This window comes from Hetaerina americana, unplaced genomic scaffold (assembly GCF_022747635.1).
Source record: "Hetaerina americana unplaced genomic scaffold, ioHetAmer1.1.p SCAF_106, whole genome shotgun sequence".
Taxonomy (NCBI): Eukaryota; Metazoa; Arthropoda; class Insecta; order Odonata; family Calopterygidae; genus Hetaerina; species Hetaerina americana.
Window position 1 is genome coordinate 1024292 of NW_027286137.1, and position 14470 is coordinate 1038761.

At 38.9% G+C, this 14470-nt stretch overlaps 1 protein-coding gene across 1 annotated transcript; it reads right to left on the reverse strand.

Annotated features, from left to right (window-relative positions):
• Window positions 1–3845: 3845 nt before the first annotated feature.
• Window positions 3846–13337, reverse strand: LOC139700678 (glutathione S-transferase-like). Its single transcript, XM_071599140.1, has 5 exons — window positions 13230–13337; window positions 12464–12631; window positions 6123–6290; window positions 4786–4928; window positions 3846–4451 (listed from the first exon to the last, which is right to left on the reverse strand). The coding sequence occupies exons 2-5, from the start codon at window positions 12597–12599 to the stop codon at window positions 4284–4286; spliced, it is 615 nt and encodes a 204-aa protein (XP_071455241.1). The 5' UTR covers window positions 12600–12631; window positions 13230–13337; the 3' UTR covers window positions 3846–4283.
• Window positions 13338–14470: the final 1133 nt, after the last annotated feature.

Here is a 14470-nt window from a genome sequence, read left to right on the forward strand (position 1 = left end):
TATACTACCTTGATCAAAAAGTTCCCGGAATAACCACCGTGTGGCGCTCCCATCGTTCCGATTTGAGTTCTGTTTTTTTGTTAAATTGGTACATCTGTTGTTGATATTCCCTTTAAATCTTAGTGTCATAACTTGACATTTGCAAAAGTTACGTAGCCAAGAGTACATCTATCTCTGTGTGTGTTGGCGATTTTTTACAATTGCAGAAATGGATTTAAATTTGCAACAACGAACTTGTATTAAATTTTGCGTAAAAAACGGATTTAGTGGCGCACGGACGTTGGAAATGTTGGAAAAGTGTTTCGGCAACGATTCTCTAAAAAAAAACGGTCGTTTACCAGTGGCACGAGCGGTTCAGAAGTGGTCGTGAGTCAATCGAAGATGATGAACGCAGTGGCAGACCATCGACATCGAAAGTCGGTGAAAAAATTGATAAAGTAAAAGAAATGTTGGTCAATAACCGCAAATTAACCATCAGAGAAATAGCGGAGGACTTGAACATTGCCTATGGATCCGCCCAAGACATTGTGGTTAATGATTTGGGTTTCCGTCGTGTAGCAGCAAAGTTGGTGCCAAAAGACCTCAATTTCATGCAAAAAAGGTACCGTGTTGACGTCGCAAAAGACATGATTTGCGAGGCTGAATCCGATCCCACATTCATCAAAAGGATCATTACTGGAGACGAGACGTGGGTTTACGAGTACGACACGCAATCCAGACATCAGGCAAGTGAATGGCGTTCACCAAATGAGCCGAGACCAAAAAAACCACGTCGTTTTCAGTCAAAAAAGAAGGCAATGCTGACGGTTTTCATGGATTACAACGGTGTAGTGCATCATGAATTTTTGCCAGAAGGCCAGACAGTAAACAAAGAGTATTATTTGGGCGTTATGAGACGTTTGCGTGAAGCAATTCGCCGAAAGAGACCAGAAATGTGGGCAGAAAACTCGTGGATTTTGCACCATGATAACGCACCGTCGCACAGTGCTATCATTATTCGTAATTTTTTGACGAAAAATGCAACAAATACCATCCAACAGCCACCGAATTCACCTGATTTGGCTCCCTGTGACTTCTTTCTGTTCAATCGAGTTAAAAAACCATTACGGGGAACGCGTTTTAGCAGCCGAGAGGAAGTAATGGAAAAATCGCAGGAAGCACTGATGGACATACCGAAAACCGAATATAAAAAATGTTTCGAGGATTGGATCAAGCGCTGGCATAAGTGTATTGCAGTCGATGGGGATTACTTTGAAGGGGACAATATAGATTTAGATGAATAAACTTGTATTTTTAATTTTCTGAATAAATTCCGGGAAATTTTTGATCAAGGTTGTATATATGACGCTTCCTAGCATATAATACATAAAGTAATACAATCTTATACATGTTTCAATAAGAGCATTTATATTATGATACAAAACACTAGATGCTTTTTTGCAGCTTCTTTCTTCTATTTTTCAACATGTTGCAGCTTTTTTTTTAATGCAAGTTTAAGTATATTCTGAAGAGTTTTTGCCATGACTTTTACAGCCGTAAAAAATAAAAATCTTAATAATTATTGAGTTTTTATTATGTTAGCAATTGGAAATTAATTTTCTGAAATGATTGGACAGATCTAAAATTTTATATATGATTCTGTAGTCCATTAATAATTCTATGCTGTCACGTTTAATGATGAAGCAATGATATTAAGCCCTTTCTATTACAAATTCTGGGTTACTTGAGGAAATGTTTTGAAATAAGTTCGTGGTTCATTCTTTTAGATCTTGGTTGTTTTAATGACAATCGTTTTTTAAATCAATGTTTATAAAATGTTTTGGGAATATGTTAAAATTTACTCTGGCATGAACCGAGTACAAGGTACATTTTTCAAAGTATTTTTTTTCTTTTTAAGCTCAGTGTTCCATCTTAATGCAGTGTAGCCATAATGAGGATTGATGGACAGGATGACAATATGATGGAAATAATTCAAACCATCCAAAACAATTAACTTAAGAGTCACTTGTATTAAAAAGCTGCAACATGTTGAACAATAAAAGATAGAAGCTGCAAAAAAGCATTATTGTTTTGCATCTTAATATAAATGCTCTTATTGAAACATGTCTAATATTGTATTAGTTTTGATATTATATGTTAGGAAACATCATACATATATTTCGACTAGGATTTTGTTATCCCTAGTGCCAATACATGGCATTATATTCGATGGCTATTTAAGTATTTTCAACATTCTCTAATTCTATGTAGTACTACATAGATAAAGTATTAGCATACTGTAATATAAAAATTACCGTGTATAGTATATTTTATTATGTAATTAATATAAAATGTTATGAATTCCCCGACTACTTTCATTACTATTTCCAAATCTTATCATGTCCATTTTACAATTTCCTCCACATACATGTTGAAAAGAAAAAGTGATAATGGCCTTAATTCTGTCCATCCCAATGCCCATCGTAACTCTCCTCCCATAACACACCCCCAAACACACTTCAGGTTTTAACAGCTTGCAGATAAATCACCTATCCCTCCAGTCTACTATTATCTTCTGTAATACATCCATTATTTCTACCAAATTCACACTATTCCCACATTAATGGTCATATCTTTAATGTGTAAATGATTCTAGGCAATCATTTTCTCTTGCTTGTTCAATTTAATGATCCTTCAAATTATTTTCTCTGAGATTTTGATTATCCATGGCTTTGACCACAATTCATCTCTATGCGTATTTAACTTGGTTTTAATGTACAATTAATTTTCTATAATAAGGCCATCAAAGAATATAGAGTTGTTGTTAAACTTTAAAAAAGTTTGTTCTTTTGAGAGAGAAAAAATCTCCCAGTGCCAAGGGAGAAAAAGTTGGTGGAATCCTCATGAATGTGGCCACAAGGCCCACCTCATTTTCACAATAAATTCAAATCAATTCATAATGAGACGTGGTCAAGGTGAGGTAATTTTAATTTGGAATCCAGACTAAAATTATCTTACTATCTCGTAAATACACCTTTCTACCCGAGCAATTCACTATATATGCCATGCTTTCTTTTAAAGGTAGTTCCTTTCCCAGATTGGAGTATTTGCCCACATTCAGATCACTTCGATCTCAACTTCCATTCCACCTTCTTCCTACGATATTTGTAGAAAAATAATAAAAAAATGTATTCTCTACCCACTGTAGTTGATTTCATGTACAATATAATGAATTCTCAATTTTTTTCTGTTAATTCTTGGGCGACAGATTTTTCTTGTCCTATGTTATTCTCAAATTCCCCCAAGTCACAAAGAACTGTAAAATGTGTTGATCTGGTGCAGTTTTTATCAGAGCTTCTCTGCATCAATTAAATACTCATTGTCAAAATCGAAATGTCTTTTCCCCAGTCATTGATGTATAGTTAACAAATGAAAACTTTGGACTAAGCTTTAATGTATTATTATTAATGTAATTATGGGTTTCATTATATCATGGTTGAGCACTTTTTGAGGTTCAAACCAAGTGTTGCTTGCCTCACTAATCAAGCCATGGATTGGTTTTACTGTATTTAGAATTCAGCTAGAGATGATTCCGAGTTAAGGCCCAACCCCCTTCTCCTGCTAAATATGAGCTTTTGTTACAGGATTTTAACTTCTGACCTGTGATTAGTCCGATTATTGTTTCAATTCACATTTTCTTGAGTCAAAAATTTAAAACTTTGTATGTGATGGAACAGTTATTTGTATGAATAACCAGCCAATTATTTTGTTCTCAGACCCACAACGGTGTTTTAAGAAACTGTTTTCAATCAATTAAAAACTTTAGAAAGACCAAGGACTTACCAATGGTATTAAGACAATACTGGTTTAGTTGTCCAAATATTTATTACACTGATATCACAAAAAACATTGCAAGGACAATGGTAATAAATGCAGTGCAAATAAGCAGTTTTTATTTAACAATTTTTTTTATTATAGTGACATTTTTACGAAAGTGAGGAACATGATGATGTTTTGAATACGTGAATGATGCTTTTTAAAATAATACTCGTGGAGAAGGCAGTCTATAGGTGACAATGCTAAAATTCAAAAGACAGTATTTTCTATTGAATTTCTTCATCCTTCAGACTTTACTTTTCATAGACGCAATGGTTGAAGATGACTTAGTCTTAGAGAGGTTTGTCTCAAAGTAGTTGTGCAGCCAAAAGGAATCCTCAATATTGCAGAAGTCAAATTAGACATCCACAATGTTTAATGCACGCCTGTTGCTCTTGACTACTAAATTTTTGTGTAGGAATATTAAATTAGAATGGTGTTGTTGGTCGCTTGGCAACCCAAGCCTTGATGTTGGGAAGGTTGAGGACCATGTCTCGATGGGTCTTCAGGTTGGCATGAGATTCAACGATATCACTTCCAAGCATGTCACACGAAACTTGAAGGGTGGCCACGAAATGGAGGTCGGCCCATGTCAACTGCAATGAAAAATTAGGGTAATATTAATAGTGTTAGTTATGATTGCAAAATGTTCTAACTTCCTTTCTATAGATTTTCAAAGAGGCAAGGTGACACTATGAAAAACAATTTTTACGCGTTATTACGTGAAAGGAAGAGTCACAATAACCAATACAAAATTAGTGACTTCCTAAAGAATATTTTTTCCAGTAGTAGTAAACTATGCCATAAAATATAATCTTTTATAAATATTCAAAAATTCATACTGTTTCCATTTTCTTGGGTCCTTAACTTTACTGCTGTGTTTTATCAGAAAAATCTCTTTGCTAGAATATTAAAAGACTTTTTACTTACATGTCCACCAACTAGGAAACCACCATTCTTCTTCACCTGCTCATCAAATTTTCCCAGGTAGAATGGTGCCTGATCCTTTATGATTGTGCCCTTCAGTTCATCCTTTTTGGAAGCATCAGGGTTGAAGAAAGCCTGAACAACCTCTGTGGGATGAACAAGGTTTCAGTTAATTCAAAATGTCAAAACTGATATGAGGAATCTGACAGTGGAGGGGTTGTCACTCAAAGCAAGCCAAAAGGTATTTATGGCTTCTCTTAGAAGTATTTCACTTCATATTAGTAAAAATAATTTAATGCAATATCCTGCAAATAGTCTTGTAAGAACATATTAATTTACGGACTACATGTGCTGTCACAGTCATGGCTATGGGGAAAGAGTTTAGTCCTCCTCAGACATACATGAACTTCAGAATTACCCTTATTCCTCTCAAACTTGATTGCAAAATTTTTTGCCAATGAGAGCTCCTCGCAATACTTTTCCAGACAAAATGTGACTTATCCTTAACATTTTCTTGTCATCTGATAAGGATATGTATGAACACCTGAAACAAGGGTATCATGTGGAACTATTCTATCTTTGAGAAATCTACCAAGAATGCAGCTATCATAGTGATTCAATATTTCCAATGGTCAGATCCAAGGAAGATGTTTTTACTTAAAAATTTCATAATGATTGTCTTACCAGCAAATTATTTAATAAGATGTTCCACTGAGCCAGTGTGCAAACAAATAAATTACCAGTTTGCAGTTCATAAAAGCTGATTCATATCACTTGTTTGCCAAGGATGGGGATAATTAATACCAGCATTAACTGAACTGAACCCTAAGGACATAGCTTTCCCCAGCACTGAGGTTGATACCACATGTGTAATTTTCTATTGTAGTTATACATGACAAGCTAAGACTTTCCAATTAATAAAAGGAAATCCGAATTTCTAATTTTCCTGTTCAAAATTGAATGTTTTCCATTAAATATCTTGTCCCATATTTTCTAAATAGTCATTTGTATTCTGACACTATGCTATGGAAAAAGTTTCGCAAAAGTGTATATTAGTTTTTGCCATAGTAGTAGTTTACAATTATGTTAGTTTTCCCACGGCTGCAAGTCCATGAAAATTGAAAGAGATTAAGATTCATAAAATCTTCTTTTTTAAACTTCATATAATTAGTCTTCAGCGTCTACAACATTGAAGATAGTGTCCAAATGATGGCATTAAAAGTTACTCTTTTAATGATCAACTAAATTTTTCAAAACAAGTATCCTTAATATTTATGGCAGATACACTTTAAAGGTCATTAGTTCATTCTGTAGAGTAGGAATATCAGAGAGATACTCACGGGTGTGAAGGTCACCCAGGGTCTCTGCAGCAACATCACACTCCAGTGCCTCCCATTCATCCTTGCCGGTGAGCTTGAACTTGCGGGCAAGGTAGCGCTCAATTGCAAGGGACTGGGTCACTTGCTTGCCATCCTCCTCAAGAATGGGCACCTTTCCAAAGGGAGTGGCTATAGAACAAGAAGGTGAACATAGTATTAGCTACAGTTCAAAGTTGCTGTTTTGCGCACATATTCAAATGGTAAAATTTGACTGATTGTAAAAGTTCCTTGTTGAAATGAATTAGACATTCTATTCAGCACATAGAAGTCTCCAGGATTCTCATTTGCCTATTCAAATAACAGAGCCATGAACTGAAAAATAGGATTTATCCTCCTACCATGGTTCTTAATGAATGATATTACATTTCTTTCCACCAGCTATCTTGGGGGCTCATACTTAAGTTGATGGATTCATCAAAGATTGATTTTCAAATGATGGTAAATCAGGAGGAACTTTCTTATTTTTACTGTCATGTGTACAAGGGAAAATATTCAAGTATTAGGCACTCCCAAAAGTACCTAAAAACTTGGGGTAACCAGAGCTCTTGATCAGGGATGTCCTAAATCTTTTCTTATGAAATCTAACTTTCTTATCAGAGCACACATGCTAAACTTGTATTTTTCACCGCCCTCGAATAATCCAACCGCTACGTCTTTCCTGCTGTTGGCCGTCGATTAGGGGAGCAAGTGATCTTGCATAAGACAAGCTCGACGGCCTTGCGCTATCGGATGATGGTAGCGTTCCTTAAGTACGCTAAAAACTTTTCTTTTAACTTTTTATGTAGGCAATGAGTATTCATCATTCCCACCCCGACGAAATTTTTATTGCATTCGATTTTCAAAGTATGCGATGAAGCCCGCAGCGACTCTATCTGCCCTCACTTCAGTTTTCGCGCCGAACTTCCCTCCCTCGACTGGCGAAGGGAGGCGGGTGTGTGGACATTGTCACAGTCAAGATTTAATCCCGTTGTATTCACACTTGAAAGACTGTACACGCATGTCTTGTCCACGTGCGGACTCGTAGGCGGCATCCTGCCCAGTTTGGTTCTGTACCCAAGGACAGCGAGTCCTCCCCCTCATTCCCCGTTCGCAAGGGAAGGTGCATACAACTCCATCCCCAGTCCCACGACGCCTCATTATTTCCCTCCCCTCTCACTCTCAACCCCTCCTCGCAGAAGTGAACTTTCCCTTCACAGCCCACATCGACTTTAGACGCCCGCCCAACCCACCGTCGCATTCGCCCTTCAATGCACCCTGCCCCCCTTCCTCTCTTCCCACCATCGCAACCCTTCATTTCGCACTTCATCCGCTCAAGAAAAAATCTCACCGCCCCTCCCCAAAGGCAACCCTTCTCTCACGACGCACCGGCCCATTAGGGCAGCAAAATGAGCGTCGCGAGGGAAGGGGGTGGGCGAACCGCGCGAAAAACTGGGAGGGGAATTGGCGGGATGGTTGAGTGAGGGAGGACGTCAGGTAAAGAAGAATGGATGGATGGATGGATCAAGGTCTTATTACAGTCTGTTCCGACGGACTTACGGAGAGGGGGAAGGAAGGGGAAGGTGCGAGAGAGAGACGTGAAAGGGTGGCTTGCGGACGTGGGCCGTTCTTATTGGCCGCGCGAAGAATTCTCGTCGAGTGGGAGAGAAGTAAACGCAATCACTCAGCACACGGTGCATTGGAAGGATGGGGTGCATACCAACGAGTGACTCACGTGAATATTACCTTTGGGCGATTTATTTTTCCACCTGGGATTGTCGAAGGGCGAACTTAATAAGAGACTTGTCGTGCCTCGGGGCAGGAATGCTTCGCCGTTGAGGAATTTTGAAAGGCCGGAAGAGTAGTATAGCGTCTGGCCGGGGAAGGGAGGTGAATTTTCGTCTGGCGTATGGGTTTGCTATACCAGTTCTTCCTGCCCGTGAAAAAAATTCGGCGGTAAGAACTGAATGCGATACAGAATACCTACCACTTATAGGACGTGCCTACCAGAAGCAATACATACCCCACAGGTTTCCGTCAATATTTGAGTCGATCAAAATAACAAAACACGAAATTACTTTCATGAATACTAATACGTGGTTGAACTACTGAGGATCTCTTAAAAATAAGGATTGAAAAGATTATCAATTTAATCGTTGTATCTTGGACTTCTGGGACTTAAAACCGATGGACGACAAACCTTATAGTTAAATTTCGATCCTTAGACGTGGTATTCTTATTATATTTCCCCCGTACTATCCTGCCATTTTTTCAACTCCGAATATACTTGCCTCTCCGATGTGGCTCCGGATTTTTAGAGTCAGAATTTTTCGGATATCAGTTCGGGTTCAGAGTATGTGATAAAAGGAAAACGCGGAAAATATTTTAAGTAATATTCTGAAGTAATATTAGAGGGAGAAACTCATGCATTATCTCGCAATAGGAATTCGAGTATGTGCTCGCACGCTATGTGCCTTCTACCTTTCACACGATATCGATGGATATTATACTCTTCAGGTCATTATAGATGCGCAAATTAAAAATTAAATTCAGTTTAATGACTCGGCCAATGCCGTTTTAGGTGGCGAGTATTATTAAGGAAATATGAGTCACAGTTTCATTAGTGCAGGTCGTTTCCGTGTACTAATGGTTTCCTTCAAATGTGTAGGAACTATAAAGATGAATATCTCACGGCGTGTTATTTTTACGGTATAATAATAGGTGCGAGAGAGAATTTTTTACAGTCAAACTTCGCTGGAATTACACGCCTTTTATGAATAATTTTCCGAGCCGTTTCTTCACTGAGAGAAAACCCCCAAGCTCATTTACGCTGGATCGAGTCATCTGCTTATCTTGAAAGAATTTTCTGACCGTTTCCAAAGTTCATTCATATGTGATTATGGAGACCAAATGTTTCATTTGCGCACATTTGAATGTGGTGATGACTGTGCAATCGTTAGTGAACACTTAAAGAGGATGGTGCTTGTTTTAAACAAGGTGGAATGTGATGTGTGGTGGAAATGATAAGGTTGAATACGCAGTTTTTGAGAAGTTCACAAATTTACTAATTTTAATAATTCTAGGCTTTTATTTACGATAAGCTAGAGAAAATATATTTCCTATAAGTGTTATGTTTTTAAAACCGAGCAAGATATGGAATCAGAACGAGTCTTAAATCTGGAATTGTCTTCTGGATTAACACATTTGTATTCTATTTATGAGGAAATGAGGATTTTTGGACACTAGTGCCCAAATGTGAAGCGGAAGTTCTCAACCCACCTCAGCTCCCACAAACATCCCGTCACAGTGATAAGCGCTTATTTTTTGTCTATTTTCTGGAAAGAAGCACTTTTCAGTATTTAAACATACCGACTAACAATTTTCGCACATAGCCTAGAAAACTTTTTAATTCTTCACGATCAACTAAAATTTGAGATTTTAAAGCAATCGTGTCAGACTCAAATTGCATAGCGGTTAACAAGGAAAGTTAAGAGGGTTGTCAAGTCGTTCCTGGCGAAGTAGAAAGCCACACCCTAATCTTTCAAAATAATGAAGTCCTGAGTTAGTTATGATATTCTACTTGTTTATTGACTGTTATTTGATGGTGTCACATATTTCCAGGTACGTATCAGTCATCCAATAATATATGTAATGTAGATAATTTGTCTTAACATTTTACGAGCTCGTACGTCCGAGCGAAATTTCTATCGGGCAAAGCATTTTCATGTTTTTCAGTTATATCAGCTACATTTTTGTTTAGTTAATTAGCTGTAAATCCTTATGAAAGCACGACCTTAGAGAGACCTGCGAACGAATACTCATTTAAAGTATAGGCGCAATCTGCGAGAACACCAACGCGAGGCTACTATGGCAACCCCATACGTTAGGCGCACCTCCCCATAGCTTCCTTTTTTTTACGCTGTAGGTTGACCAACGACAGGTGGCACATTATGCCCCCCCCCCTACTCTTATCCGTTTCACGGTCGCTGCTTTGTATATTATGTCTATTTCCCAGAGTTTTCCAACTTTGCGCGAGGGTGCGCCAGCAGACTCAACAGTTCGTCGAACTCGGGTAGTTCCAAGGTGACCTTCCCACGCCAAAGCGGTATGAGGGACGCCGCTGAGTGAGAGAGAGACCGACTGAAAGGGCCGATGAAGATCAAATCTAGGGGGACGCGAAGCAATCGCTTCGTTGAAAGAATTCGTTCGAACTAATTCCGGTATGGCTAGATCAATTAGAATCAAAAAGTCAAATGCACAAAGCAACTAGGGACTGAAAAAATATCAGCCTTACCATGAAATGGAAAATTTAACTTAATTTAGAATTTAAAGAGATTTTAAATGTTTCAAAATTATACAGATATAAGCGGTAAAGCTTTTTTAAATTCTCAATAAGGCTGATGAGATGTGCCTACGATTAACGGTTGCTGCCTCGGGAGCTTAAGACCCAATTGAAGTATTATTAAATGAATACTCCAGGTCGTTCTCTTCCGAGGAAGGTAAAGTTACGAACAACCTGGTTTTAGGGTTGGCAAATGAGATTCCCCAATCTACTTTTTTCCAGATTTAATACTATTATTAGAAATTAACTGATTCATGGAAAAAATATATGGGATACAATAATGGGAGAGTTTTTCATAGTGTAGAAGAGATTCTATTTTTAAGAAACTTTCAAAATTTTGCCATTAATCTCGCGTCAAGTACCTCCTCCTTGAAGAGGCCATTGAAAGGTAAATCCAACAATTATCAAACACGCTACTTACGAAAGAGGGAGTTAAATAAAATATTTTTAAACGATATACTCATTTCCCCGTTTGAAGGATTTCAGGAGGGTTCGGATGAAAATGGAGGCGAACCGGAGACCCAATATCGATCGCGGCCGCATTTTTTTCTTTTCCGTCTTTATGAACTGGAATTTTCTTTTTGGGATGGCGTCAGTCACGCCAACGCGGTTGAACGGGTAAGAAGCACAAATGCAGCCTTGGTCATCGAAATAAGAGAATATGATCTATGATCAATATTCATTTCCACGAGGAGGCATTTCGAGCAGCTTCTGAATACAACAAGAATTCAAATCAGACTTCCTTGCGTTAATCTTAGTACAAAGTTTGTTAGGACTATCAGTTTTTTTTCTGTAGAATATCGATTGCGCTACTTACAAGTATTAATCCCTCGAAGTCCTTTCTCTCTTACGGAAGTGATTTCTCTCTTCCTATTCAAGTGAAACGTTACCGTGGAATGAATCTAGTCTGGCGTCTGAAGATTATCTATATTCAAATAATGACAAGCAGTAAAAAATGTTAATTTTTAGAGAGGGTACCCCACGCCTTTTCTACCCTCAAATACATCATTTGTACTCTGACTGTTTTTCTCCCGAATAGAATAGGGCAATAGCGGGAAGCGTTTTTATGACGCCCTTTTAAGCCAACAGGCAGTAATATTGGTGCGACCGACTGCCGTACGGACGTGAATTTTCATTCTGCGAATGCAATTTTCCTGGATACCTTGGCCATTATAGCTCTGCTCCTAAGTGAAAGTCTTCATTTGGGATTTGGCCTCGGAAATTAGCGGGAGGGAGGCGAGTTCGAGACAAGGGAATTCCTTCAAGCGTCACTCTGGCGGGTGGCCAAAATAAGAGAAAGACCCCTTTGTAGGAGACCGAGGTATCGCACTCCATTCCCGGCCTAGATCACGGAAGAAGAAATAAAGACAACGAAAAGAAGAAATGCAATTAACAAGTCAAACGAAAGCATTTCCTTGTCGCAGGCGTATTAATCGCCATTGGAAAGAGCCGCCAAAGAACTTTTCAGCGCATTTTCCGGACATCTATTAATGAAAATTTATTCGTCGAGATAATTTTGCGACTATATTCTGCGCACGTTAATGATGATATGTTGGATGGATGTCAAAATATTAAGAATAAGGCAACGTGAAGTGTCTTTGGCAAAACATCCCTTAAAGAATTATATCCGTGCCGGTGATTATTATAAAATAAAACTGAATTACGAGTCTCGCAGCCGATCTTCTAGTACAAAATAAGTATAAAAGGCTCATCGCACGAACATTTAGCGAAATTAAAGAGTTCTAGTTGACAATATAAAATACCTAGGTTTTGTCTTTCGCTCAAGAAAAAATCTACGACCTAATTTTCGTAATGATCTGCTCAGGTTTATTTTTTAACCTTTTTCAATAGCTTTTCTCTAAAAATCCCCTTCCATTATTTTGCCCCGCGAAAACCCCGAATAATTCAACAACACATTTCTATCGTATCGCTTACTCCTTCGGAAGGCCCTCTAGTCTAGATTTACTGGTGATTTGTGACTTACTTGGTTTGATTGTACCCCACTGGTCCTTTGAGATTCTGTTGTCTTCAAATTCAACTCCTGCTTGGTGGAGGATGAACCTGATTGCCTCGCCGCGGCCGCGGACGTCGAAGTAGGTAAGCTTGAAGGAGGGGGCCATTATGGTGAAGTTTCTGGAGTTCTTGGGTTAACCTGTTGATAGGAAACCAGTTTTGTAGGGTTAAATGTGACGGATCTAAGGATTTTATTTTCAAAAGCCACCATTTAAGTATTATTCGCAAACTTTTAATTAGAATCGACATAGTAGAATGGAAATTAACTGGTAGAATTAAGTATTTGGAAAGTTGTCCGTCTATTTGCATTAAATCAAGGATGAACAAGGAAATTATACCCAAGTCTATGGAATAAGTTGATGCAGAGTTTCTGAGTAAAAATTATCCAGGGCAAAGGCGGAAATAATATCGGCGGGAAGACTGTTACCAACAATTTCAGTAAATTACAGTACCAAAACTTCAATTTATCAAATTTAAAACAAATGCGGAAATATCACATCCCGGGGTAGTCATCACTTCACTGATATTATAATGAAATGCCGATCCAAGTCACCGGCACGAAATAGAATACCGATGCACTGAGCCAACGGAATAAATCCTTGTCTCGGGAACAAAATATCACAATTCTCGGCCACAATTCCATCAACTCCCTTCCACACAAAGGTGTAATTTGTCAAAATCCGTTCATGGAGAAGAGAGACCCACCGAGTGGCGAAAAGAGAATAACTGGCACTCACCAAATTGACCAAGCGTCTGAGCGGCGTGTGTTTTGCGTCTGGGAAGTGAAGCCGGCTCCGTCTCCCTTTTATGCCCTGCCCCCGGAAAATGCTCAGTCACCGTTGCGTCACGAAAACCAGCAAAGGCGGCGGCTAATGCCGGCGGCACCAAGGCCAAGCGGGAAAGCCGAAGGAAAGGAGCGGGGGAGAGGGCGGGGGTAGGGAACGGACGCGATGGATTGGGGGGGGGGGGGTGAGGAGGGCAGCGCCGCCGCACCCCACGCGGGGGAAGTTTCCCCGATGCTGGCGCGTGAGCAATGGAACGCCTCTTTCCGAGAAAGGAGCGTCGGGCCGATTTCCGACGCTCTTCGTGTAAAGAAGTCAAAAGAATTGGACTTCTTCCCCACCCTTGTTCCGCTCCAGACCTGTGGTTATCAAACCGTCTCGGAATATGATGAACTTCCATGAGCATTGGTTCCGGAGTCTTCCGTATTACTTTCAGCCTTCGAAAAAATAAATGAGGAATTTTCTTAAACCTCAACTCCAGATATTGTAGATGCGATTAAAAAATATAATTTTCGATCTAATTATGTTTCCGTGCCTTCCTCGAATGCGATGAGCTGGAATTTCGGAAGGGTATTCTTTTTCTCCGATGCTAGATATTCTCAAGATTCTCATCAATACTCCGCGCACCATTTGGATAGTTTCTTTCAGATATTTTGTATCCAATTGGATCGCAACAATGAGGGCGAACAGTATTACACTGGGTGCTGATCAAAATGGTAGTAACGAGAAAAGAATCTCAGAGTGAACAAAGCCAAAATTAATTGACAGGAGAAGAACGATTAAAATCCAAATATGTTGAAAATTCAAGTACCCAAACTTTCATGAATTTTAGAAATACTTATTTTAAGTTTTTTTTTTAAGCTTCGCAATCCTCTCATTGTTGCATAGTTTGATCGATGTAGCTTAGTACCGTATCAATAAGTGAACAACCTGTTAATGTTGTAGCCGGCAGTGGATACACCTAAAAATCTCTTGGAATACATTGATCCATGAACCACACTTGGTGATCCACTACGTGTAGATGACGGAAAGTAGCAGACGGAAAGTGGGTTCGCATGATCATGTTGCGAGGAGTTGACTTTATTTCTTTCTTGGATGATTCGCTGTACCCCGTTTTTCTAGGTCGATGAAACTCATTTTTTTCACGTTTTTCGCGTTCATCTTACATAAAATTTTTACCATTTCAGCCCGGAATA

Bases quoted from the DNA above. Each gene is read 5' to 3' on its own strand.
- LOC139700678 (XM_071599140.1), bottom strand. From the start codon at position 12,599: ATGGCCCCCTCCTTCAAGCTTACCTACTTCGACGTCCGCGGCCGCGGC. The intron at 6,291-12,463 runs GTAAGTCACAAA...CTTGTTCTATAG, and splicing joins GTGGGGTACAATCAAACCAA to CCACTCCCTTTGGAAAGGTG. The intron at 4,929-6,122 runs GTGAGTATCTCT...TTCATCCCACAG, and splicing joins CCTGGGTGACCTTCACACCC to AGGTTGTTCAGGCTTTCTTC.